The sequence below is a fragment of the Pempheris klunzingeri genome, chromosome 3 (genome assembly GCF_042242105.1).
Source record: "Pempheris klunzingeri isolate RE-2024b chromosome 3, fPemKlu1.hap1, whole genome shotgun sequence".
Classification (NCBI taxonomy): domain Eukaryota; kingdom Metazoa; phylum Chordata; class Actinopteri; order Acropomatiformes; family Pempheridae; genus Pempheris; species Pempheris klunzingeri.
Window position 1 is genome coordinate 1,514,190 of NC_092014.1, and position 25,619 is coordinate 1,539,808.

The 25,619-nt window shown below is 43.3% G+C and overlaps 4 protein-coding genes across 4 annotated transcripts in view; 3 read left to right on the forward strand and 1 right to left on the reverse strand.

Moving 5' to 3' along the window:
• The first annotated feature begins 1,545 nt into the window (after positions 1–1,545).
• fbxo48 (F-box protein 48) lies at positions 1,546–4,822 on the forward strand. Its single transcript, XM_070855733.1, has 3 exons — positions 1,546–1,601; positions 3,104–3,434; positions 4,422–4,822. Exons 2-3 carry the CDS (start codon positions 3,135–3,137, stop codon positions 4,581–4,583), a joined length of 462 nt encoding a protein of 153 aa, XP_070711834.1. The 5' UTR covers positions 1,546–1,601; positions 3,104–3,134; the 3' UTR covers positions 4,584–4,822.
• Positions 4,823–6,067: 1,245 nt separating this feature from the next.
• On the forward strand, positions 6,068–8,370 carry cnrip1a (cannabinoid receptor interacting protein 1a). Its single transcript, XM_070855745.1, has 3 exons — positions 6,068–6,252; positions 7,264–7,408; positions 8,206–8,370. Exons 1-3 carry the CDS (start codon positions 6,074–6,076, stop codon positions 8,368–8,370), a joined length of 489 nt encoding a protein of 162 aa, XP_070711846.1. The 5' UTR covers positions 6,068–6,073.
• Positions 8,371–12,252: 3,882 nt separating this feature from the next.
• ppp3r1b (protein phosphatase 3 (formerly 2B), regulatory s1ubunit B, alpha isoform, b) overlaps positions 12,253–25,619 on the forward strand; it is a 65,372-nt gene continuing 52,005 nt past the window's right edge. The window contains exons 1-2 of the mRNA XM_070855722.1: positions 12,253–12,449; positions 19,716–19,755. Of these exons, the coding sequence (XP_070711823.1) occupies positions 12,447–12,449; positions 19,716–19,755 (43 nt within the window). The 5' untranslated portion in view covers positions 12,253–12,446. The remainder of the gene's footprint in view (positions 12,450–19,715; positions 19,756–25,619) is intronic.
• On the reverse strand, positions 22,264–23,969 carry LOC139223704 (E3 ubiquitin-protein ligase TRIM39-like). The gene has a single exon (XM_070855685.1). It carries the CDS (start codon positions 23,961–23,963, stop codon positions 22,332–22,334), a length of 1,632 nt encoding a protein of 543 aa, XP_070711786.1. The 5' UTR covers positions 23,964–23,969; the 3' UTR covers positions 22,264–22,331.

Sequence of the window (25,619 nt, forward strand, 5' to 3'; positions counted from 1 at the left end):
CCTCTGGAGTTTGAGGACAACAGGACCGTCCACCTAAAGAATGACGATGAAAGACGAAAAGGGCTCCTCCACAAGTTCGGCACTGTTGGTGAAGAAAGAGATGCCTTAAATCGACAAAATGGCATCTTAACTTGCCAAAGAGACGAGCTGCACAGCACACTTGGAGATAGATAGACTTACAGGCAAAATTATAAAGCACTGAAGGCTGACAGAAAAGTGAGCGATTTGTGTACAAAACTCCAGCTTCACCAGGCCCTGGAGGACAAATGGAGGTCTGCTCAGGAGGACAAAGAAAACCTCTCACGCAGCAACAGACGTCTCCACTTAGAAAGTTAGGAATTATGATGATTTACAAGATAGATATAAAGCTCTTAAGGCTGACAGAAAAGCAGCCAAAGACTTGAAGGAACATCTTGAGAACAAAGTGTACAGCATGCAAATGAAAGTCAAGATTCAAGAGGCCCTGGAGAGGAAATGCAGGTGTGCTCAGGAGGAAAAGGAAAACAACAGCTTACTGGTAAAAGACATTCAGCAGAAAGAGGTGGACTTTGAGGACTTACAGGAAAATTATAAAGCACTGAAGGCTGACAGAAAAGCAGCCAAAGACTTGAACAATCACCTTGAGAAGCAGTCTGAAGTGAATCTCCAGGCTCAAGAAGCCCTGGAGGAAAAGTGTGCGTCTGCTCGAGAGGAGAACGAAATCCTCAACAGCAACAGCTCTCTGGAGAAAGAAATAGAGGAGATTCAGGAGCAAATCGAGACGTTCGAAGCGCTGGAGAGGGAATATAAAGCAGTGAAAATGGAAAAGAAGACATTGCTGCAGCATAATGACACACTTGTGGTGGGACTCGCTCGTAAAGAGCAGCTGGATGAGCTGACAGCAAAGCGAGGGAGGAAATGAATGAAGGTGAGCGCTTAGTGGACGTGTGAGGACAGGAAGAGACGGGGTTGGTAGGAGAGTCTGGGCTGTCATGTAGCTTCACTGTAGGACAGTTAGACTTCAGCTCTCAGCCTCTCCTGTCGTTTTGTTAGGTTTTCTCCAGGAGCTCTGGTACTAGTGGTGGGGGAGTGAAAGAGAAATGTTGACAGTGACATTTCAAAAAGTATTAAAGTCGTCATAAAGGCTGAAGCATAAATGTCTTGATGTGTTTGTGTCAGTGTGTGTGTGTGTGTACTGCTCTTCTGTTGTGTTTTGTTTTCTTCATGTTCTTCATGTTCTGTTATAATGAAATTCAACTCCATGTTAAGATCTCTCTCTCAAACCCTTAATTTAGGATTTATTTATCGATTCTCGTTTTTTCTGTGTTTTATTCTGCCTAATTTTACCACCTCGTTTTTTAATAATAATAATAATAATAATAATAAATCTGTAAATAAATAATTTTCATTAAAATCAACTGATTTATATAAATGTCAGGACCGCCTTACCGACATTTATTGAATTTTCAGAAGAAAAAATAAATAAATAAAAGTATTGTTACCCTTGTACGCATGCGCGCGTAATCAAAACAGCGTCATGACGTCACGCTGTGTGTGTAAACAGCCGTTGGGACATTTAAACAGTCAGCTGTCAGAGCAGCCACCGAACCACCGCAGCGCCGGTAAGAAACTGCTCTTTAAACGACACGTTAGCGTCTTTTATGAGAACATCCCAGCAGATACTTTCTCTCGATATGTTCTCCTGCAAAACAAAGTAGTTTTCGGCCTGAAAAGCGCGGACGGGCGGAGGGTTTTTCAGCCGCTGTTAGCTAGCTGAGCCTAGCTAGCGAGTCAGCTAACAGGTTAACTAGCTAGCTAACTAGCTAGCTAGCTAGCCAGCAGCAGTTAGCCGGGGCAGAGCAAACTGCAGCAGGAAGATCAGACTGTTCCAGAGAAACAACTCTGGAAACAAAGGTTTGCCTCCACAGAGCCGAAACAAACACTGTACAGGGGCTGTTTGTGGCTGCACGATGGCCGAGGAGAGGGTGGACATGTTGGTGTCTGTGGAGTAACAGCAGAACAAATAATTCATATTAATTATGTGGATATTAATAATAGCAGCTTTAGTGATGATAATAGTAATTACAATGATACTAGTAAAAGTGCTTTACATGGTTTAAAACAGGATAAAATACTCACACTACACTACACAGTCATAAGAATAGTAATAATAATAATCCACTGTATGTATGAGGTCAGAGTGCTTTACATAAAATAAAGATAGAAATCTGAAATATTAAAGAATATTAAACCAAAAGACATACGAAGCAAAATGTACCAGTAAATATGAACAATAAAGCAATAACATAGAAACGATGATGCTAAAATAGGTCCAATTAATTAAATGCAAGAGCATGAAAATAATTCCTGCTTCTTAAAACTGTCCAAGAATAAAAGAAATAAAAACAATAATGTTGAATCGGTTAAGAAAATCATTCCGATCATTTTTTCACTCCACGTTTTTCCTCCTAAAACTATGAAACAACAACAGAACGATCTCGTTAAAGAGGTCAGATTTATCAAAAGAAGTCAGAAAAGTAAGTCGGCGTTTGTTCCTGATTATAAAATCAGTCGGTGCAACGATGCTGAAACAGCACGCAGCAGCCGATCAATATAATATCAGCACCGGTAATCCAGGGGAGAGGACACGGCGGCATGGGCAGTGACTACAGGAGGAGTAATAAGACCAATAGGACGTGGATGTTTTTAGAGGAGGGTGTGGTGAAATGGAGGTCATGTGGCATATAACATGTCCTCCTATGAGTAACCACGGCAACAGGGGCGCAGTCACAGCCTCCGTTTCCAGCTGAGTGTAACACAGTGTCCTCCTTCAGGTCCTCTGATCTTCTCCTTGTGAGCGTCGTAAAACGTGAATAGAGATTCATGTGATTCTGTACGTCTGCTCTGAAAGTTTGTTTGGATTTAAAAAGTGGGGGTGCAGGTTTGACCCCCCCCCCCCCGTTGTCTCGGACCATCGCCCTCGGCTTTGTTTACCTTGAAGCGGAGACGACAACAGTAAAAGCGACATCGCCCCCCCCCCCCCGACAGGATAGAACATCAGCTCATGCTTATTTAAACATTTTTGTGTTTCAAATACTAATTTCTTTCTGTCTTTTTTTCTTAGGCTGTTTCAAACTGTTGGACTCTGAGCTATTATGCAGCATGACCCCGTGTTCTTCCTCTGTAAAAGAAGATCCCCCCTGAAACCCACCGGCGGCGGCGGCGGCGGCGCAGCCTCCCGTCAGAACTTTGCTGAGGCGCTGCCCACAGAAATGAGCGTGAAGATCTTCGGCGAGCTGGACGCAGAGAGCCTGTGCAGCGCCTCGCGGGCCTGCAAGCTGTGGCACCACATCATCGAGGAGAGCGAGCAGCTGTGGAGGAGGCAGTGTCTGCTGGTCCGAGCCGTCTGTCAGAGGGAGGTGGACGGCGACAGGAGAGACGGCCTGTCCTGGAAGGTGGGTCAGCAGCAGCATGTAGAGAGAAGGGGGGGGGTACACACACCGGTACGAAGGAAGTGACGTCCTGACTGAAGACTGAAGGATTTTAATGTTGACAGCAAGAGAGCGAGAGCCGTTTTACCTAAATAACACGTGTGTATGTGGAAAACTGAAACGCTGTCGTGGTATCATACATTTTCATTTTCAAGTTTCTGCAGCTATGAATGTAGTCCCCTGCAGGCTTCCATAGAAACTTAACAAAAGACGCATTTAAGTGACAAATACAACCCTTTCAAAGCCTCATCCTGATGTCTTTGACTCTTTGAACACCTTCTTAACAGAAGACAGATCCTGTTGTCTGAACCCAACGTTACTTTTATCTTAAGAGCAGGAAGTCAGCACAAACCCACCTCGAAAAAATCAGTTTCAGTCCGTTTCCGTGCACACTGTGTTTAGAATATCTTACTAGAACACACGATGCCGTCAGACGGCCCTTGTTGACGGGGACAGAAGCTGTTATTTCACTGTCTTCAAAGCCACCAGACTCCCTTGACAAAAACAGTGATTTTACAGCGCAGAACGTGGGAGTAGCTGGCCTAGTTTGCTGTGAGTTTGGTGTTTTAACGCTCTAGTACGATTCCAAACTTTAACCCTTTAAAACACCAAAGTTGCACAATAACACAACCAGACTAGCCGATGGAGGCAGCAGCAGAGCAGCGGCTCCTGAGTTCTGTGTGGTAAAATGACTGTTTTTGTGAATGGAGTCTGGTGTGTGTGTTGTCTGATGCAACGTCATGCTCTGAAAATATTACACTTAAACCTCCAACATCCATTCGTTAAATGATCCAAACTATACTTTTTAAAGACCGGAGAGGTTTAAATGTGCGACGGGACCGGCAGAAGACGTCATCTGAGGAGGAGGCTGCAGGCTTCAGTCGCTGGACGAACTCCTTTTTTATTTCAGATTGATGCGGTGTGAGACTGCTTCCTGCTTCCTCCCTGCAGGTCACGCTGGTGAGGAACTTCACCCGCAGCTGTGTGAAGAGGGACTGGCTGGGAGGACGTTATAGCCACGTGAGATCCGCCGAGGAGCTGAGCGGCAGGAGGATGACGCCGCTGGACGCCGAGACCTGGGGGGAGATCCTGCAGGCGGAGCTGGACAGATGACCGATGATGCCACAAGTCGTTATTTAAAGCACCTCAAATTGTCTTTTTGATTTTTAATGCTAATATATATTTTATACCTGTGTGTTGTATATACGTACACACAAAAAAACTGTTGTACATAATTTTTTTAAATCCTTTTTTTTAAAGAAAAAAACCATCATGAAGAAATGAAAATGAAACAAAAGCTGAAATGGTTCTAGAAAAAAAAAAGAATGGTTCTAGATCAGCGGTGCCATTGTTTGGATGTAAATACGGCTGAGATGAAATAAATCGATGTGTTTACTGCAGGTTTTGTGGACGCTGATGCTCGATTTAGTCCTCAAGTACTCAAATAACTAAAATGTTGGTGAGCAACACGTAAACGTACGTATTTGTCCGATCGGACGTCACAGGAAACGAAGATTTATTCATCAGGATTTGAATATAAAACCTTGACATGCAAAAAACAAACAACACAGATTTGAAACACGTCTGGAGAGTTTGGACTTTAATGTTTCTTAGTGCAGGAAAAAGACAATAACACAAGTTGATACTCGAGTTTGGAGGCGCTCATACCCATACATTCTGTGCATTTACCTTTAAATATGAATGATTAGAGCTGCCATACATTAACTATTGATCACCGGATCTGCAGAACTTCAGAAAATGATGAAAAATGCAAAACCCACAGATCAGAACAGCCTGAATATTTTCAGTTTAGTGTGATAACGATAACATTCAAATGACCAAGATAGTTACTGAAATGATTCATATAATAAATTGATAAGTCTCTCAAATATTAATATTTGTTGCTTTTCTTTGTCATTTAAAATAATAAAGTGAACAGTGTTGGTTCGACAACAGACGCAGAGAGAGACTAAAGAGATCCTGTCAAACTGAGAAGGAAAAAGAAGCTTTCAGTAAGTCAAAGTGACTTCCTATCTCTACAGAATAACTCAATATCTAAAAATATTAAAATAACAACTTAAGATTTCAAAATAAAGAGAAATTTGGAAAATAGTTATTAGGTTTCCCCAAATAATGACTTAATATCCCAAAATAATGACTTAATACCTCAAAATAATGACTTCATATCCCAAAATAATGACTTAATATCCCAAAATAATGACTTAATACCTCAAAATAATGACTTAATATCCCAAAGTAATGACTTCATACCTCTAAAAACTGGGAAACTTTGAAAATAATAACTAGGATTCCCAAAATATTGACTTAATATGTCAAAATAAAACTTAATATTAGCTTAGTATCTCAAACAGGATCAGTGTCACACTGTTACAGCCCACTGGCGGAAACAGACATGTAGAAAGATGATAAATTAACAGCCCTGCTCTGATGTGCTGTCGGCCTTGGCGCTCTTATTCTGAAGGAGCCAGCCGGAAGCCGCAGCAGACAGGACCCAGGTCCCTCCTCAGCATCAGCGCATCATCCCCCCCCTCCCCTCCTACTGACACCGACCCCCCATCGGAGAGCGGACGAGCACCGGGACAATGGACGACGTCCCCCCGATCATCAACATCTCCATCTCGCTGCGGATCCAGCCCAACGAGGGCCCGGTCTTCTTCAAGGTGGACGGGACCCGCTTCGGCCAGAGCCGCACCATCAAGCTGCTCACGGGCTCCAAGTACAAGATCGAGGTGGTGCTGAAGCCTGGAACCGTCGAGGCCACGTAAGGAACCGTTTAGACCACAGAGGGAGAACAGAACCGTTTAGACCACAATCAGCTGATTTACCTGCAGCAGGACCCCCCCCCCCCCCCCCTTCTTATTATCATATCACTTCCCTAAAACAATAGAAAGGTCATTCGTCGGTGCGGATCACAGACAATTAGGAATAAATTGGGCAGAAATTAAAGCAGTAATATCCGTGCATGCCCCCCCCCGCACCCCCCCATCTTGCTTGCAGGCCGCATCCAGCATCCGATACCCGCCTGAATAAATCATGTGTAGATCATGTGCGGTGGTTTCTTCATGGCTGGTGGCGGCTCTGTGTGTGTGTGTGTGTGTGTGTGTGTGGAGCAGGGCGGGGTCCACCTGGAATAAAAGTAAAGCCTGCTATGGGGGGGGGGGGGGGGGGGGGGGGGGGGGGAATGTCAATAATCACTGGGTTTGGTTGGAGATGCAGCTGAAGACCTGAATCAGTAGAATCAGATCATTAGAACGATTGTTCACAGTGAACAGGCCAACTGTGGAAATAATGACTTAAACTTCAAGATAATGACTTAATATCTCAAGATAATGACTTAAACTTCAAGATAATGTCGTAAACCTCAAGATAATGACTTAAACCTCAAAATAATGACTTAAACCTCAAAATAATGACCTAATATCTCAAAATAATGACTTAAACCTCAAGATAATGACTTATTATCTCTAAATATTGACTTTCATTACATCACATTGGCGGAAATAGACGTGCATCATGGACACTTTAACAAACACACCAAACTCCATTCAGAATTCTTGGTATTTTAAAAGTTTTCACACTAAACACCAGAGATGAACGTCAGTTTTTAATGACTTTTAACTATTTTTAACTGATCTACAGTTCGGCTTTATTCTTGAACGTGCCTGAGTGTGTGTGTGTGTGTGTGTGTGTGTGTGTGTGTGTGTGTGTGTGTGCTGTGAGACCAAAGTGACTCCTTCACGATGCCTCTTCCTCCCCTTTGTCTTCCTCACAGCAACATGAACATCGGCGGCATCGTCTTCCCCCTGGAGCAGCAGTCCAGGGACGAGGAGTCGGTGGTTTATCAGGCGCAGTACGACACAGAGGGCGTCCCGCACACCAAGAGCGGAGACCGGCAACCTGTCCAAGTCAGCATGGAGGTGAGACGGTGTCACGGTGACCGATGATGAGATATCAGGAGTCAGGAGAAGTCTGGTGTATTTAAGCCTGGGCTCTATTTTTACATATTTAAATGACTGGTAGGTAGTAAAAGTGTTGGAACTGGTCCAGTAGATCACCTCAGCACAGAAGCATGCCCTCTCAGACTGTTTGTTGAATCCACTGACAGGCTCAGAGTGTTATTCTAAGTGTGTGACAGCATCATGGAAAGGATCCCTACAGAGAGAGACCTGGAAGATCCTTTTGGTTTAACCACAAACAGCACACACACCAGACTACATTCACTAAAACAGGGATTTTAGAGAACAGACCATGGGAGTTGCAGGACTACCTACTACTACTTGATCGGTCAGTTTCTTTGTGTTATAGTGTGTGTTTGGTGCTTTAAAGGATTAGCTCAGAGGCAGCACAATATTTGTGTAACACAATAACGCATGCAAAGGATCCAATCAAGGCAGCGGTAGAGCAGCAGCTCCTGTGTCCTGTTCTCTAAAATCCCTGTTTTAGTGAATGTAGTCTGGTGTGTGTGCTGTTTGTGGTTAAACCAAAAGGATCTTCCAGGTCTCTCTCTGTAGGGATCCTTTCCATGATGCTGTCACACACTTAGAATAACACTCTGAGCCTGTCAGTGGATCAAACAAGCTCTTTTAGTGGACCTACTGTGATCAGGTGCAGCTGAGGTGATCTCCCCTTATTTAGCCATAGGAATATGTAAAAACAGGGCCCATTCCTAAGGTTTTGCAGCAGAAGTGGTGACAACGATTCTCTCTCTGTCCAGTTTAAAAAGGCAGGGACGTTTGAGACGGTCTGGCAGGCGAAATACTACAATTACTACAAGAGGGAGCACTGCCAGTTCGGCAACAAATTCAGCAGCATCGACTACGAGTGCAAGCCCAACGAGACGCGGACCCTCATGTGGATCAACAAGGAGGCGTTCAACTGAGTCAGCTCGTCCCTCCACTGTCCACACACCAAACACCAAGCAGGGGGGGGGTCAGGTGTACCAGGACTACCTTTGAACATCAGCATCACAATACAGGGACAGCCTGACATTAAAGGCGGGCGTCAAGTCAGTGGGGGTCTGGTATTTGTGTCGTTATATGAAAAACAAAAAAAAAAGGGGGGGTGGGGGGGGAGTAGCTGTTTGCTATGCTGGTCTTTAAGGGGGGGTTTGTTTTAAAGCTGCACTCGGCAGCGGTGCTTTTTGGTCGCTTCACAACGGGAACAGTTTGAAAGACATTAGCTAATCTTCAGAAATCCCACGCAGTAATGTAAGCGAACTGCACACGGGCTGGTGTGAGGTGTTTATTAGAAGAACGGGGGGGGGGGTTCAGTCCATCCAGTGATCGAGTGCAGCTTTAAAGCAGGGTTAGAGGAACGAGTGCACATTTTGTGATATGAGCTTGTTTAAATGAATTAAATCTCCGTGTGTTTGTAGCCTAGCTTAGCTCAAAGACTGGAGGGGGGGGGACGTCTGGCCTCAGCACTCTGCACGTAATACCGAGAGATTAATCGTACAGTCAGCTGTGAAGGATGCTCGGCACTGCGCCGAATGTCCGTCCACGCATGAGATGTTTTACTGACATGCCAGCAGGACCACAGAGTAGAGCTGCGGAGCTTCTCTTCCAAACAAATCCAAAGCTGTCTGATTTAGTTGCATTTTATTAGCTAGCAGTCCATCTCGCAGATACACTAGCTCCAACGCTAACAGCTGCTAAAACCACATGGTATAGCCTTTTCCACACCAGCTCGATAAAAAAGACAGAACGCGTAAAAATCAGACGGACTTGGAGGTTTATTTTGAAGGCGTGTTTGTCCATGTGTAACAGAGCTAGGCTAACAGTTTCCCCCTGCTCCCAGTGTTTGTGCTAAGCTAGGCTAAACACCGGACGCACTAACTTCCCATCATCTCACTCTGAAGAAGAACATAAACTCGTTTCATCCACAAAATGTTCCTCGTTCCTTTACGGTGGAGTAAGAACAAGCCCTCGGGTAGCAGATGTGCACGGGCTAGCGTGGTGTTAGCTGAAGACCAGGATGGAGGACACCTGTGGATGGACGTGTGTGAGGACGTGAGAGAGAGCACGTGAAGCGTTTGTTGTAGTTTAGACTTTCCTTACGTGTTATGTATTATTTATTTGATCCACCCGAAATGCAAAACCACTAAAGAAACAACACATTTCTGTCTCTATTGGATGAATCGTGGCCAGTTTCACCCGCTGTGACGTCACGTCAGAAAATATGTTAATTATCTAAAACAAGTAAGCAAACTTCCTGGTTCAGGTCACGACGAAGGAAACAGAGACAGAAGTGTTGGTTTTCTAGATAAAGTAAATTTCTGTAGGAGCCAAACCTGTCAAACAGTTGGTGAGTTCCCTCTGTAAAGGATCAGTCTGGTGTTTTTTCCATCCCTCACGTTCTTCTGCACCAGCGCTCGCTAACGACAAACCTTTGCATGCAGCACAAATACAATTTGGACAGTTCGCCGTAACATTGCGTCCGTCGCAGTCCCCTTCGCATCCAGTCATCTGTCGGCTGAAGCTGCGCAAAGCATTGTGGGTCAGAATAGCCAGAATAGCTCGCTGCAAAATTATTTCCCCAATTAATCGACACAAACAAATAAAGGCTCGTCTCAAACACAGACGGGGGAAAACGATGGCGGATGAACTTACACAGACGAAGCTTTAATAATTTAAACAATATTATAATGATATTTTAACACGCTGTAGTTTGGAATTACTCATCTAACGTTTCATCGATGTCGCAGGGCGTCAGGTTCCCTCTCAGTCATTCCTTCGTTTTAAACGTTTCTCCTTCCCACGCCGTCAAATAGAAAATAAATTGATTCGGCAGCAGGACTGCATGGTTATGTTTAGGAAGAGGTGGTAGTTTGGCTTTCACATGGGGCTCCTGGCAGGAAGTCCAGCGTTTGGGAAATAGAGAGCTGCCTCTAACACACTGACTTCCTGTCAGCTCCAGACCTCACAGACGCATCGTTTCATGCTTCAAAAGGTTCAGTCATTTCCTGCTGCTCGCTGTTAATTGAACAAACGGAGGGAAATGGTGCTTTTGTTGGGGACTATTTCCACCAGCGGATGAATCCGCACTTGGTGCCGTAGCGTTAGAGCAACCTCTGCAGCTTCCAGTCCATCCGGTGAAGAGAAATATTCACATAGCGAGAGTAAAGAGGTGGTTTCAGTCGTTTAATGGGATTTGCTGACAATCATGAAAATCTAGATTATCACCAGACTGGTATCCTCTCAGCCGCCGTCAGATTATAGCAATTAACGCACTTCACTTTGTGACGCAACAGCTCGCTTTATTGCTCCATTTCCTCCCAAAGTGCATGGCTGGATTAATTTAGCCAAATATCACCCGTTTGTTAGTTAGTTTGTTCTCAATGCCTGAACCTGGCTGTTCTGTCGTGTGTTGAACTGAGGAGTGTAAAGTGTTTGTGAATAAAACAGTGGACCGAACCAATGTTGTTGTTATGAAGTGACAGAAAAACATCAGCAAAATGTGCTTTAAATATCAAAAGTGAAAGAAAAACCATACGATCATATTACGTATGATGTGATTAGATTATTATTACTTTTGCTTTGAAGTCCAATTAGCATTTTACTGTTCAACTCATCATGTTTTAGAGGAAAACTTGATTGATAAAGTGGCGAAAGCTGCTGAATAAATGTGCAGTAAGAAGGGCAGAGATGAGACGGAGGAGAAGTAGGAAGTGAAAAGGAAATAAACCACCTCAAACTATGACAGCTGTGTTTTTAAAAACACCACACGTCAGAGATCTTGTATATTTATCTGTTACCTCATACATAAAGATCAAGATTTTACACGTAAAACACTAGAAAATCTAAGAGGAAGGTAAGTTTGCTCTGATGGACGACTTAAATTTAGCAAGCTACACTTGTTATGCTAGTAAAAAGAGAGGTTAGCTTAGCATTCATGTAGGCAGAGAACAGGATTCTGCTGTGTTTATATACATATATATGTGTGTGTGTATTTATATTCATATATATGATGATTGATTCTTTGTTTTGGGGATCTGTGATGTTTCCTCTCAGTGATCAGAAAACCTGGATGTGCTGTAGCTATACTCCAAAGATTGCATGTTTAAGGTGAGGAATCACTCTGTAACTAAAAAAAAAGAAGCAATATGAGGCCTAGAAAGGACTAAAAGACTAAAAGTTCAGATGTTGATTTTGTTCTGAACAAATAAGAAACCCTTTATCACGTGAAGGAGGAGCCATAAGCGAGTCACTCTTCACAAATAAGAGGGTTTATTGGCAAACAATTACCAAAAATTAACCAAATGTATGAGAGTGTGGAGGCCACACGGCACCTTGCCTGAAATATGCTAAGCTAACGCTAGGGTCATGTGACGCAGGTGACTCGTCTCACACGCTGGCTAATGAGCGACGCGGCGGCTAACACACAGGCATGTGGCGTTAGCATGTAGCATGAAACGCTTCAACCAGGATCTTTTCCAGAGCACTGTTGATTAAAATGTCAAAGTGTGGAGGCTGCTAGCTTCCCTCTGAGAGAAGGGGTCCAAAAAAGGGGGCGTGGCGATGAGAGCTACCCTGGATGACGTGTTGCGGAAGTGATTGTTATTGTTTTCTATTATCTCCTTTTGTGGTTCAGTGTTGGTTGTTATGAAACAGAGTGAGACCTCCCCTCCTCTCAATAGAGCAGCTTTGGTTTGCACCTTCCACTCCCACTCCTCCTCCTCCTCCTCCTCTTCTTCCTCCTCCTCTCTCCTCACCCCCTCCCCCTCTCTCTCTCTCTCTCTCTCTCCGCTCTCTCTCCCCCTCTGCGGCTCTCTCTGCTGCCGCTGCGGTGAATCTCTCCCCCGCTGTCAGAAACATTGAAGTCAGGCAGCCGGCGGTCGCTCTCTGGCCGATAAAAGTCACAAACCCCCGCTGAAACATCGGCTCCACCGCACCGCGTCGACCCGCTAACGGACCTTTAATTCACCCTCGCGGCAGCTGAACATCCTCCGGCGGCAAAATGGTAAGAAAACCCCGCTGTTAATTTCCCACAGAATTATGTCAAACCTCATTTTGTGAAAGCAGCTTCTCCTCCTTCGACTGGACTGTTAGCTCCACGGCTAGCACCACAGGCTAACCTGCGGCTAGCCGCCGTTAGCACAGCGCTCATATCAGGGACAGCGCAGCGTTTATTGCGGCTCATTTATGCGCAGTTAACGTTTTATTTGTACGTTTTTTATTCAGTTCCCACATTGTCACGCATCCACGCGTGAAGTAACATCGGGTTGTGGCCACATAAAATACTGCCACGGTTTAGCTAGCAGGCTAGCCGCTAGCTGGAGGTGCGTCAAGTGCGCAGCAAAGTGACGCCGGAAGTGTCGTAACCGGGCCGTCAAAATAAAAGCTTCAAATTAGGTGGTACATAAATGAACCAGCGCTGAAATATTTTCACTATTCATTTTTTGACAAATAAATTAGTCTGTAAATCGGCAATTTAGTAATTAATGCTGTCTTGCAGATTTTTACATTCTGCCTGCTGCAAATATAAAGAATTTATTCGAGGGTCTGTAAATATCATATATATATATATATATATATATATATATATATATATATAATTATTGTAAATGAGAAGCTGTTCTCAACTGATTTTACCTGGTAAAATAAAGGTTAAATAAAATAAATAAATTTGCTGAAAAGCTACAATAAATGACTATTTTCACTGTTAAATAAAATGATGAGTGTTTTCCCTGATTAGATGTTCAATCAATAAAATGTTAGAAAAAATAGATTATATTAACACTGGAAAAGCTGGAGTCTAAGAGTTTTCACTTTATTCTTAAAACTCAAACTGATGAATCAAATTGGGATTTAATTGTTGACAATCGATTACTGAACACAGCTCTATGATTAATAATAATAATTGATAATGTTATTGTTGGCTTTATCTTATTATATTTCAGATACAATCATTTGAATATTATGTTCCATGTGTGTTCAGGATATCTTGATAACCTTGGTTAAAATATAAATAGTGTTCATCTGTCTTGTCCAGCCAACAGTGTGAAATTTGTACTTACTTATTTAACTTATATAAAAAGATAAAGCAGGAAACTCACTTCTAGAAGCTGGAACCAGATAATATTCAGCATTTCTTCTTGATAATGACTCAAAACATAACTTGATTCTGAAATTAACATTACATGAGTTAAAGTTGGGGCTGCCACTCATGATTATATTCCCTGTGGAATATTTATAATATATTATAAGTGTGTCCATTAAGTGTCATAAGATCATGATTACATTCAGGAAGAAAAGCAGCAATTCTGAGACGCTGATTAATTTTCTGTCAAACAACCAATTGATTACTGCAGTCTTTCATGTTTCAAAATGGATTTAAACGAGATTACAGCCTTGATTTTTATGTTTTATTTTGAAAATGTCGACAGGAAGTGGTTTCCTGCCTGATGTGAGAAATGGCCGATCTGTTGGTGTTTGGATCAAACTGTCACCTGCCACTGTCTAGTTTTATTTAGCCTATTTCTTTAGGGGTTATAGCCGTGTAACGTCCAGCCCGTCCTCTTGTTGGCTCGTGTGCTAGATTGTGATGTTCAGTCTGAAGACGGATGTTTATATAAAACAACATATTTTTTGTTATTTTATGGGCTTAAATGTGAGAATCAGAAAGAAAAAGTGAAGAGAGAGACAAAGGGATGAGATGCAACAGTCGTCCAAGTCAGGATTTGAACTGCAGACGTTACAGTTCTTGTGGTACACTTCTTTTTTTTTTCCTTCTTTTTTAAAGGTTTTAATCAGGCCACACGTCGTCCCCATGGATTTGGAAATGGGGCCTTTTTTTAGTCCCTTTTTAATCCTCACTTAAAGGTTTAGTCAGCGATCCTAATCCAATACACTTTTTGTCAAATTCAGAGAATATCTCCTCACAGTCTGCGAGCCCTTGTTCTGTGTGTTTACCGAAAATAAATCCAGTGTCCCCGCAGGCAGCCCTGCCACAACAGGTGCTGCTGTGCACGGGTCGGGGGGGGTGGGGCAGTGAGCAGTGGTGCAGCTAACAATAGCAGCAGCTAAGAGCAGCAGCAGCTAATAAGAGCAGCAGCTAACAGTAGCAGCAGCTAACAAGAACAGCAGCAGCTATTAAGAGCATCAGCTAACTGTAGCATCAGCTAAGAGTAGCAGCAGCTAACAAGAACAGCAGCAGCTAATAGCAGCAGCTAACAAGAGCATCAGCCAATAGTAGCAGCAGCTAATAAGAACAGCAGCTAACAAGAACAGCAGCAGCTATTAAGAGCATCAGCTAACAGTAGCAGCAGCTAATAAGAGCAGCAGCTAACAAGAACAGCAGCAGCTATTAAGAGCATCAGATAACTGTAGCATCAGCTAAGAGTAGCAGCAGCTAACAAGAACAGCAGCAGCTAATAGCAGCAGCTAACAAGAGCATCAGCCAATAGTAGCAGCAGCTAATAAGAGCAGCAGCTAACAAGAACAGCAGCAGCTATTAAGAGCATCAGATAACAGTAGCAGCAGCTAACAGTAGCAGCAGCTACTAAGAGCAGCAGCTAACAAGAACAGCAGCAGCTATTAAGAGCATCAGCTAACAGTAGCAGCAGCTAACAAGAACAGCAGCAGCTAATAGCAGCAGCTAACAAGAGCATCAGCTAACAGCAGCAGCAGCTAATAAGAGCAGCAGCTAACAGCAGCAGCAGCTAACAATAGTAGCAGCAGCTATTAAGAGCAGCAGTTATTAAGAGCTGCAGCTAACTGTAGCATCAGTTAACAGTAGCAGCAGCTAACTGCAGCAGCAGTCAACAAGATCAGCAGCAGCTAATAGTAGCAGCAGCTAATAAGAGCAGCAGCTAACAGCAGCAGCAGCAGCTAACAATAGTAGCAGCAGCTATTAAGAGCAGCAGTTATTAAGAGCTGCAGCTAACTGTAGCATCAGCTAACAGTAGCAGCAGCTAACTGCAGCAGCAGTCAACAAGAACAGCAGCAGCTAATAGTAGCAGCAGCTAATAAGAGCAGCAGCAGCTAATGGCAGCAGCCGTTAACAGCAGCAGAAGCAACAGCAGCCAATAGCAGCTAATAGCAGCAGCAGCTAACAGTAGCAGCAGCAGCTAGCAGGAACAGCAACTAATAGCAGTAGTGGCAACAGCAGCTAATGAGAGCAGTAGTAGTAGGGGCGGTTAATGGGAGCAGCAGCTAGCAGCAGCAGCTAACGTAGCAGCATCTAACAGCTGTCCCAAAATGGCAGCAGCTCTCATTTGAGGGGTGTTTTTCTTATTGCCGCCGCTCCAGAATCGCTGACTACATCTTTAATTGTCATTTTTCTATTCATTATGAAATTCCTGTTATCTCGTTAAATCACACAAAACGAGATGATTATACGCAGTTAAAGAGTCGACAAAGGACCCTGAGCAGGTCACACAGACAGAATAGTCCTGGTCCAGTAGCTGCTTGTGCTAATCCAGGTAGCAAACGTGATATAATCGGCTTTTTTTTTGGGAGTCAGCGGTGGAAAATAGGACAGCGGTATATGTTGATGAGTCAAGACGCCGCCTCTGTGCGAGCTTTCATATAACACTGTGGATGCGGGTGTTTTGGCGCTGGGTTCGTGTGATGCCAGCGAGTGTTGGTTGCCCTTTAGAGTTAAAAATGGATGGATGAATCCAACATATGTGTGGACAGTGATTACGGTAACACCGCCACAAGCAAGAATACACCCACACTGAGCCAGCTGAATATGGAAACATCTTTCTCTCTCCTTCCCTGCCACCCATGCACACTCAGCTGATGTTTCTCATGCTCAGGATGGTCTTCTCAAAAATGGTCTCCAGAGTGGATTAATGTGAAAATGCTGAGGTCACGTTTTAGTGAAGCTTTAAAAGTGAAAGCACAGCTGTTGCCCTTTTTACATATTATGGGTTTGAAATGACAAAAACGATCGCAAATAAGGTATAATGGCTGTTATTAAATCCTTTGGGACAACTGCACCTGATCACAGTAGGTCCACTAAAAGAGCTTGTTAGATCCACTGACAGGCTCAGAGTGTTATTCTAAGTGTGTGACAGCATCATGGAAAGGATCCCTACAGAGAGAGACCTGGAAGATCCTTTTGGTTTAACCACAAACAGCACACACACCAGACTACATTCACTAAAACAGGGATTTTAGAGAACAGGACACAGGAGCTGCTGCCTCCATCAGTTTGTTTGTGTTATTGTGTCATAAAAGGCCCTGTGTTCTGCAAGCTAAAATTACTGTTTTTGTCAATGGAGTCTTGTGACTTTGAAGAGAGCAATAAAGCGGCTGTTTTGTGGCTGCCAGCTGAGGCAATTTACTGGACCAACTACAACACTACCAGTCATTTAGACACCAAGATAAGTAAAAATATTAGTACATAAAAAACAAAGATTTTCCTCTGGGCCTCCATAACAACTCCAATCTGGGCTGAACATCGCTGCTTAGGACAGATATTTTGTCAGAAAGAGGCCTGGAAGATCCTTTTGGTTTAACCACAAACAGCCGTTGTATCGCTCTCTGCACACACACCAGACTACATTCACTAAAACAGGGATTTTAGAGAACAGGACAGGATAACAGTTGCAGATCTACTGCTGCCTCAATCTTTGTCTCCATTATTGTGTGACTTTTTAAAGGGTTATTTCGGATTCAACACAATCTTTGTGTAACACACAATAACACAAATTAACCACCTGAGGCAGCGGTAACATGATAATAATAAACTTAATTTGTATATCACCTTTCATACACGAAATGCAGCACAACAAGGAAATGACATTCCATCATGTGTTTTACAACGAACATGAAAAGAACAAGTCAGGTGGACCAGCATCTCCTGTGTTCTGCATGGTAAAATTACTGTTTTTGTCAATGGAGTCTGGTGGCTTTGAAGAGAGGAACCAAGCAGCCGAATGCACCACAGCACCTAAAACACACATTAATGTGTGAGAGGAAGTCACTGAAGACGGGGCCTTGCATGGCGCCTCTGATCAGAGCCAACTTTATGTCGGGTTTGGCGTCGGATATTGTGAGCCGAAGCACACCTCTGATAGGTGAGGAGGGACATTTGAGTGGTCGGCACGGCACAGTCACAGAAGCCAAAATCAGCTCCTCAGTCAGACTCGCAAACAGAATAATTAAATCTGGAGGGAGACAAATAAGCTCTTTGGAACTGCGTCGTGTTTTGCTGTGATTTTGCAGAAAATGGCTTTTGTTCAAGATCCAAACCGCACGACGCCTCCCCCCTAAATCATCACGAGTAATCCGTTATATCACTGTACACTACAGAGCCAAGTTGATTGATTGATTAATCTGTCATAAGAGAAGTAATTACATGTTTTTTTCAAGCAAAATGCCAAATATTCTCTAATTCCAGCTTCTGAATTATGCTGCTGCTTTTTACTAATTGTCTTTATTCATCTTTATTCAAGAAAAACAAGATTTGAACTATTTTATTTTCAACCCATACTTTATAAAGATATATCTAAATGTCCACTAGTTGAAATACAGCTCCTGATGCATGAAGTACACTTCAGCGGACATGTGATTAATCATAATTTCCTCCCAATATAAAATCAATACTTTGAAATTTTAGCAATTGCATGACTCCTTAGATGTTACTTGATTTCACTGGGTATCAGTCAGTGTCTGAGATGATGCAGCAGCTTCACTGTAGTGACCTCTATGCATGAAAGGGTTAAAGACAGAAGACTTAAAAAAAAAAATCATGAGTTCCAGCCCTGAATGGCGAAATCTCCTGTGACTTTTCCTGAACCTGTATCAGACAGCGTCAACTACGGCAGCCTGTTGGTGACAAAAACACTGAAATCACACTTCAAAGTCTTCATGTGAAGACGGAACATTTCCCAGCATTAGATGATCTGATCTGATGAGCAAACCTCTCAGATGAGATCAAAACCTCCAATACAGCAGAAAGCGCTCACAGTGATCAGCTGTAATGATTATGGGTCATTATGGTTGGGAGAGGATCATTCCCAGGTGATCCAGGTGAAGCTCAGCCCCTCCTGGTGGATCTCCATGGGACCTTATTTCACAAAAAATCTGTCCGGTCGTCAAGCGGCGAGAGAAAAATAATGAAATATTATTAAAACAAAGAGTTTTTATCCCGTTTGAGTCGCGCCATGAATCACACAATTGTCAAGTTTGTCAATTTAAATGATAATTTCAGAAGTCAAGAAAGTCTCTTTGACTTAAAATGAAACTACGTCACTGGAAAGACGACACACCCAAACGTAGCATAAGTAGCGTCCAGCTAGCCGGCGGCGCTAAAGCTGCTCTGAGTGTGTTTGGGATCAGGATGTGGTCCCAGCAGCAGGTAGAGGGTCTGATCCTTCATCAGAGGACCGGGAGTCTGTGATCCTTCATCAGAGGACCGGGAGTCTGTGATCCTTCATCAGAGGACCGGGAGTCTGTGATCCTTCATCAGAGGACCAGGAGTCTGGGATCCAACACAGCAGCTCAGAGAACATGAGGGACGTTAGCATGGGGACGTAGCAGCGTTAGCTCGCTAGCTAGCAGGTCTGACACCAAACTAAATGGTTCTTTACCGTCTTCACCACAAACTGAGACTTTAAAATCATCTTTTAAACAGACAAACATCATGTGTGAGATTCAGGGAACGATTCAAACGTGATAGACAGGATGGAGGTTTGGCTGCAACAATCAGAAAATAATAATAATAATAATAATAATAATAATTGTGTTTCTCTGATTCACTGCTTCGTTCTCACTAACGCTGCTCCCTCTCTCCATTCGCTCTCTAACTCGCTCGACCACCATCAGTGGACTCATTTCCTGATCCTTGCAGGTCTGTTTGGACAACAACAGGACTAACAAGATTCCTGGGACTAAACGTTCTTGTGTCTCTGAGAGGAAACGCAGGTTCAGAAGCTAAACTGCAGGAGAAATAAAGGTCATAATCAGGCTCTCTCTCAGTTTGACCCTGACAGAGGTGATCGCTGAAGAAAGCTGCAGCCTGGTTCAGTTTCTGTGAGTCCGCCAGAGACAGGACGAGACGACGAGGCAAATTAAGACGGCTCGCTGGCCTCGTTTTTAAGAGTCCAGATCGTTCTGCTGCCCATTTGTGATGAAGAGCAGCGACAATTAACCAACAACAGCTCACAGAACTCTTCACTTACTCTTATTTTATTATACACCCCCCCAGTCCGCTGTTCTAAAGCTTTCCTTCTGCTTTTAATCAGTTTCACTGTGATTCTTCTCTGTTTTTCAGGGGAATGAAGCCAGCTATGCCCTGGACATGTGCTCGCACTGTAAGTACCAGTCAATGCACCTTCATCACACGGCGTTCGGTCAGGGCGGTCTTAAAATGTCCTGAATTCTGTTTGGAGACGTCTCACATGTTTATTTGTTGAGCGCTGTCAGTCTGAAATGATCCAAAGTTATCCTGTTCTGGTTTGTTGCTGCTGAACGTCTGCCGTCCGCTCACAGAGCTGAAAGATTGTGTGTTTTTTCCGATTCGTATTCCCAAGTTTTGTCCCCTTGTGGCCACTGTAGGGTCAGTCTGGATGGCGTGGAGGCGCTAGCCGGTTCGCTGACCTCACACATTCAAACTATAGATATGGGGAACGTTGAATAACGAGCAGGAAGCAGCTGCTGGTTATTAATTGTAAGACTCGAGACTTTGTTGAAAGAGACAGGAGGCTTTTTCCTCTTTATTTAAAAGCCATTTAGAAACTATGAAAGAGAAGCACAATAACAACACAGGGATGTAAATCACACTTCACATCATGTCAGACTCTCTAACACAGCTGGACTGATCAATATCCTTATGGACAAATATAGTTTTACATACATTTGGACAAATTATTATTGTTACTTTGCTGTACATACATGTATTTACTTAAAGACTGATTCTGTGTTTTCACATTATATATGTGTATTTTTATTGGAAAATTGAAAACTTTGCCTTAAATCTAATAAAACAGTGGTATTAAAACTTAAATTTAACTTGCTGATACATGTAGACACCTTGTGGACTTCAGTTAAACACCATCCACGTTCCCTGTGTTCATTTTGAATATGAAAAGGCAGGTGACGATCTGATCAGGACAAAAACACTTTTACTTTCTCGTCTTTTTAGAGGAAGCCTTTTCTGAGCTGAGCGAAACTTAGATTTTTAAAAGCAGGCTAGTTTTAACTCCGTAAGTTTTTGCACTTAAACAAGAGAAAGTTTGTCCTTTTTCTTTTGGTTTTGTCACTGAATCATACACACATTGACAGAAAAATATATATGTGGGTATTTTTTGGTATCTGAACGCATTGCAACCGTTAAACTAGTGTCATCTTTCAGTGATCTCACTACACACAGGAAACAGCTTCAAAAAACATCCAAAATAGTTAAAAAAAAAAAACAAAACACACAGGTACAGCTGTGGCTACAGATGTTAAATCTACTCCTCTGGTTGAGTTTGTACTCACCCTCCTGCAAACTATTCTAACTTTCTACCATTTTTCAGATTGTGTTGCAGCCTAGTGGCGATGATGAAGCCATTTTACTCCATAAATGTTTGCCACAGAGCTGATCTTCTGTAATAATCCAGAATCTAAAGGAAAAATCCCATTGGCTCGAGTTCCTCCCCCTTTTTTTTTTAAAATACCTGACTTAAAGTATGAATGTAATTTTACAGAAAACATGTTTTCATTCATTTATTCATTCTTGTCAAACATAAAATTCAAATGAAGTGGGTTCATTTCTCAAGCAGGTGTACACAAAGTTTTCTAGAGTAAAATACATGAATATTGTAAAATTAACAATTAGATTTAGACCTGAACGTCTCTGATCAGTGCGATTTAAACAAAACAAAACAAAAACCAGGCGTTGAAGTGACGTTTGCGGTTCTGGATAGAGATTCTCAGGCGAACATGTTCACACCAAGTCTGGGGTCTGATGGCGGCCGGTGATGGATGTGAGCATCACCACGTGCACCAGCTTCCTCTGCCGGCAGCACGACCCCGACTCCCAACGCTCCCGGGCTAAAAATGCCTCGTCGCTCTGTAAAGGTCAGCGTCGGGGCTGCTGGGAAAACTTGGTTTATTTTTAGTCACCGCAAAATCCCAGTTTTAATTAGTCGGTCACCTTGCTCTGACCCCCCCCTCCCACCACCACCCCAACACTCCCAAAGACATGAAATCTTGCTGCTTAATCCTAAAACAGTACTTTTAGAGTAGCGCCCTCCTCAGGAAGATTGAAGCTTCAGCTCATCTTTTGTCTCTAAATTACATCCAGCTGCTCAACAACAACACAATAGTTGTATTGATATCAGGAGGAGTACCACCAAACCTCACCGTGTCTGAGTTAATGGTCTTAAACGGGGAGACGTGAATGTCAGAGTTCAGTCTGGCTGTGTTTCCCCAGTCAACGGGCGGACTTTACCCGCTCAGGGGTATTTTCGGTCCCTGACGGTGCCACGCCTCGACTCCCCGCTCGTCTTTTCCCTCTGGACCACGACAGAAGAAACATCAGCACACATTTAAAGGTACTTGTGGAGTTTTTTCCAGCAGAAGCGCCACAGGAAGTTAGAGGAAGATCCTTTAGCATGTGTTGGATTGGTTAACTCACTGTAATAAGCTGTAGTCTTATATTAAGCTTTATAGTACAAAGAAATATTCTGCACACGTTTTCTGTGGCTGCACATCAAATAGAAAAATTAAAATGAAATAAGAAATCTTATCAGTGAAGTGCAAATCAATCACCAGTAAACATATTCTGTAGAAAACAAGAATAAAACATGTACAATATTATTATTATATCCTGAATATGTACTTTTGTTCCCTTGAGTTAAGATTAATCAATACATGAAAAAAGAGAAGTTATTAGTTTACTTGACTAATTGACAGGAGAGATGATCAGAGGGGCAGAGTTTTTGCCTCCATCATTATTTTCCGGACTGAAGAAGGGGAAGAGTTTCTCAGTGAAGGAGCAGCTGGTGAAGGAGTAGATGAGAGCTGCAGCATCTACGTCATAAAAGGAGACCAGACCGTCCTCATAGTCCACAAACACCCCCACCTTCTGAGGCTGAGACCTCAGAGAGAGGAGGACTAAAGAGTTCTCACAAGCTTCGTACTCATTCCCATTACTCAAACATACAGTCCAGTAACCATCCTCAGGGCTCAGTCTGATGGTCTCTTTCCTGCTGATCGACTCTCTGGCCACTCCTAAAGTCCATTCAGTTTTTCCTTTAACCTGAACCTCAAAGTAGAATCTGCCTGAAGAGAAACTCTGCTCTCCTAAGACACAGGTACACTTAGAAAACCTCTCTGGATTGTCTGGGAGTTTCTTCCTCACATCACTATCATACACTTGTTTCCCATCATCAGACAGGATGAGATAAGGATGTGCTGTATCAGGATCAAGAGTCACATCCACTGCAAACTTCTGGACCCTCCTCAGCTCAGCTTTAATCATCTCTGTACTGAGATCCTGCTCCAGCTGAGCCACAGCTCTGCTCACAGTCCCCTCATAGGACGGTGGAGGGACGCTGACCTCTGTCCAGTCCCTGGTGGCTGGAGGCTGGTTGGTGTTGAGGGTCTGGACACTCTGGAGGAGATGGAGGTGGTCTTCAGAGCGTGAGAGCTGCTCCACCTCAGTCCTCCTCTTCATCAGCTCAGAGATTTCCTGTTCCAGCTCTCTGATGAAAGCTTGGGCCTGTTTTTCTGCTCTTTCCTGCTTCTCTTTGATGGTGTTGATGAGCTCTGCCTGGCCTCTCTCAACACGCTCCTTCAGAGAAGTGAAGACCTGAACACCTTCTGCTATCGCTCTGTCTGCATCTTCCTGACTGAGGTCAGCTGACCGTTTGATCTCCTCAATCTTCAGTCGTCTCTTCTGGATCATCTGCTGGATTTCAGCCTCTGTCTTCCCCAGCTCGGCCTTCTGTCCTTCATATTCTTCTTTCAGAGGAACAAACTCATGTGTCTTGTGGTCTAAAACAGAGCAGAGCATGCAGATATACGTCCGGTCGGTCTTACAGAACAGCTCCAGAGGTTTATCGTGCTTCGTACACATCCTGCTGTCCAGGTTCTCCACAGGGTCGATCAGCTGGTGTCTTTTCAGGCCTGAAGCTGTCAGATGAGGCTCCAGGTGAGTCTCACAGTAGGAGACCAGACACACCAGGCAGGACTTCAGGGCCTTCAGTTTGGTTCCAGCACAGACGTCACAGGGAACTTCTCCTGGTTTGGACACTTGTTGCTCTGAGCTGCTGCTGCTGGCGTCCTGTTGAGCTGACTGTCTGAACTGAGAGACCATCTCAGAGAGCAAAGTGTTGACACACAAATCAGGTCTTGTGGTAAAAGCCTTTTTACACACTGGACACAGAAACCGGTCGTTAGTGTTCCAGTGTTCAGTGATGCAGGTTTTGCAGAAGTTGTGTCCACATGATGTGCTGACGGGATCAGTGAGCACATCCAGACAGATGGAGCACAGAAACTGATCTTCAGATCTCAGATAGTTTGCAGCAGCCATGTCTGCACACAGTGGGAAAGAAAAGGAAAAACAGTGTAGTCAATAAACCATTTTAATTATTGTTTAAAACCAAAGATTTCTTCTGTCAGGTGAAGTAATTCTGAACTACATAAAGGGAAGAGCGAGTGAGTAGAGCCAGCTTTTACTTGAAGCATCTCTTAAAGTGAGAACATGACAGTAATGCCTCCAGCTAGCAGGTGATATTTCATGATGTGAATCTGTGGAAACAGTTTTCACAATATGAGTTTCCAAAAAACAAAGAGGATCAGAGTAAATTGTTCCATTGATGTTAAAGTAAAACTGGTTAAATGAAAAACTATGAAGCTAATCCAATAACCAAATGACTGCCTAATGGTTTCATAAATGATAAAGCTGCAACGTCAATTTGAAAAATTTAAGAACAAAATCACCTCAAATTGAACAAACTCAAGTGTGATTAGCAAACTACTACAACTATTAATCAATAACTCTTTCAACTGTTTATTAAGAACTCTTAGCAAACTATTTGAAGTGGTTATCCAGACTTTGTGCTAAGCTAAGCTAACCGGCTAATGGTGATAGTGGCCATAGAGCCACTGAATTAATGACCCCTAGAAGAAGAGCTCTGGTGGTGATTTCTGACTCCACATGCATCAGTTGGATGCTGCTTCAGTGTAGAATTATAGTGAAATAATCCTTTAATAACCTACAGCTGTACTGACCCTTTGTCTTGATGAAGAAGAGCATTGCTAACAAAGCTCTGAATACCTGAAGAGAAACTCTTGGTGCTTCACATTAAAAGCCTCCTGCTGGCTCTCTGCTGGAAAGCCTTTATTGTGAAGCAGTAGAGGAAACAGGAAGCAGTATGGCTGCATGAAGTGATCAGTAAACGGTGATGATACCAGGAAAGTGGAGGGAAACTAAACTCCAAACCACAGAGAATCAGTTTAACCCTTTATAGGGCACTCATTGAAATACTTAGAAACCACAGACCAGACATGTCAAACTCAAGGCCCGCGAGATAATTTCATGTAACTATTAACAAAGGCCCTTCGGTTAACAGCACTCCCACCTTTCATACTACAACTCCCACAATGCACTGAACAGCTGCCACGCTAGTCCAACCCGTGCAGCACGTATGACGACACACCGATCAGCTGATCAATGCATCGTCAGCACTTTTATAGTGACACTTAGAGTAGAGCTAAAACTGTGTAATGGAAAAGCGCCATTAAGCTAGCCCCCAAAATAAACGCCTAAACTTTGAACACAGAGACTTTCACAGCAGAGTTTTACCTGTTTGTCTATCGGAGGTAAAACCTGTGTGTCTTGTTTGATAGATATAAGACGACACTATGAGACAAAACATGAGGATAAGTAGAAAAAAGGAAAAATAAATTTTTTTTGACCTCCTACTTAAGTTACCAAATATGGTGCCTTGCCCGATAAAGGGTTAAAGTCCCTACATAAGATAATACTTTAACCAGCGTCACAAGTGTGAAATGAGAAAAGAGGAACTTCCTGCTGAGCGGAGCTGAAGCTTTGTGTTGATCCTGGTGGTTGAAGCTGTAAATGTGATCATCTGTACTCACCAGTGTTTGGCAGAGGCTCTGCTGTGTTGTTGAGGAGACCTGATGAAGTCAGTCTGGATTTTCTTCAGACAGAAACACAGACGTG

Coding starts and splice junctions, on each gene's coding strand:
- fbxo48 (XM_070855733.1), top strand. CDS start 3,135: ATGCAGCATGACCCCGTGTTCTTCCTCTGTAAAAGAAGATCCCCCCTG. Junction 3,435..4,421: donor GAGACGGCCTGTCCTGGAAG/GTGGGTCAGCAG, acceptor TCCTCCCTGCAG/GTCACGCTGGTGAGGAACTT.
- cnrip1a (XM_070855745.1), top strand. CDS start 6,074: ATGGACGACGTCCCCCCGATCATCAACATCTCCATCTCGCTGCGGATC. Junction 6,253..7,263: donor CCTGGAACCGTCGAGGCCAC/GTAAGGAACCGT, acceptor TCTTCCTCACAG/CAACATGAACATCGGCGGCA. Junction 7,409..8,205: donor CTGTCCAAGTCAGCATGGAG/GTGAGACGGTGT, acceptor CTCTCTGTCCAG/TTTAAAAAGGCAGGGACGTT.
- LOC139223704 (XM_070855685.1), bottom strand. CDS start 23,963: ATGGCTGCTGCAAACTATCTGAGATCTGAAGATCAGTTTCTGTGCTCC.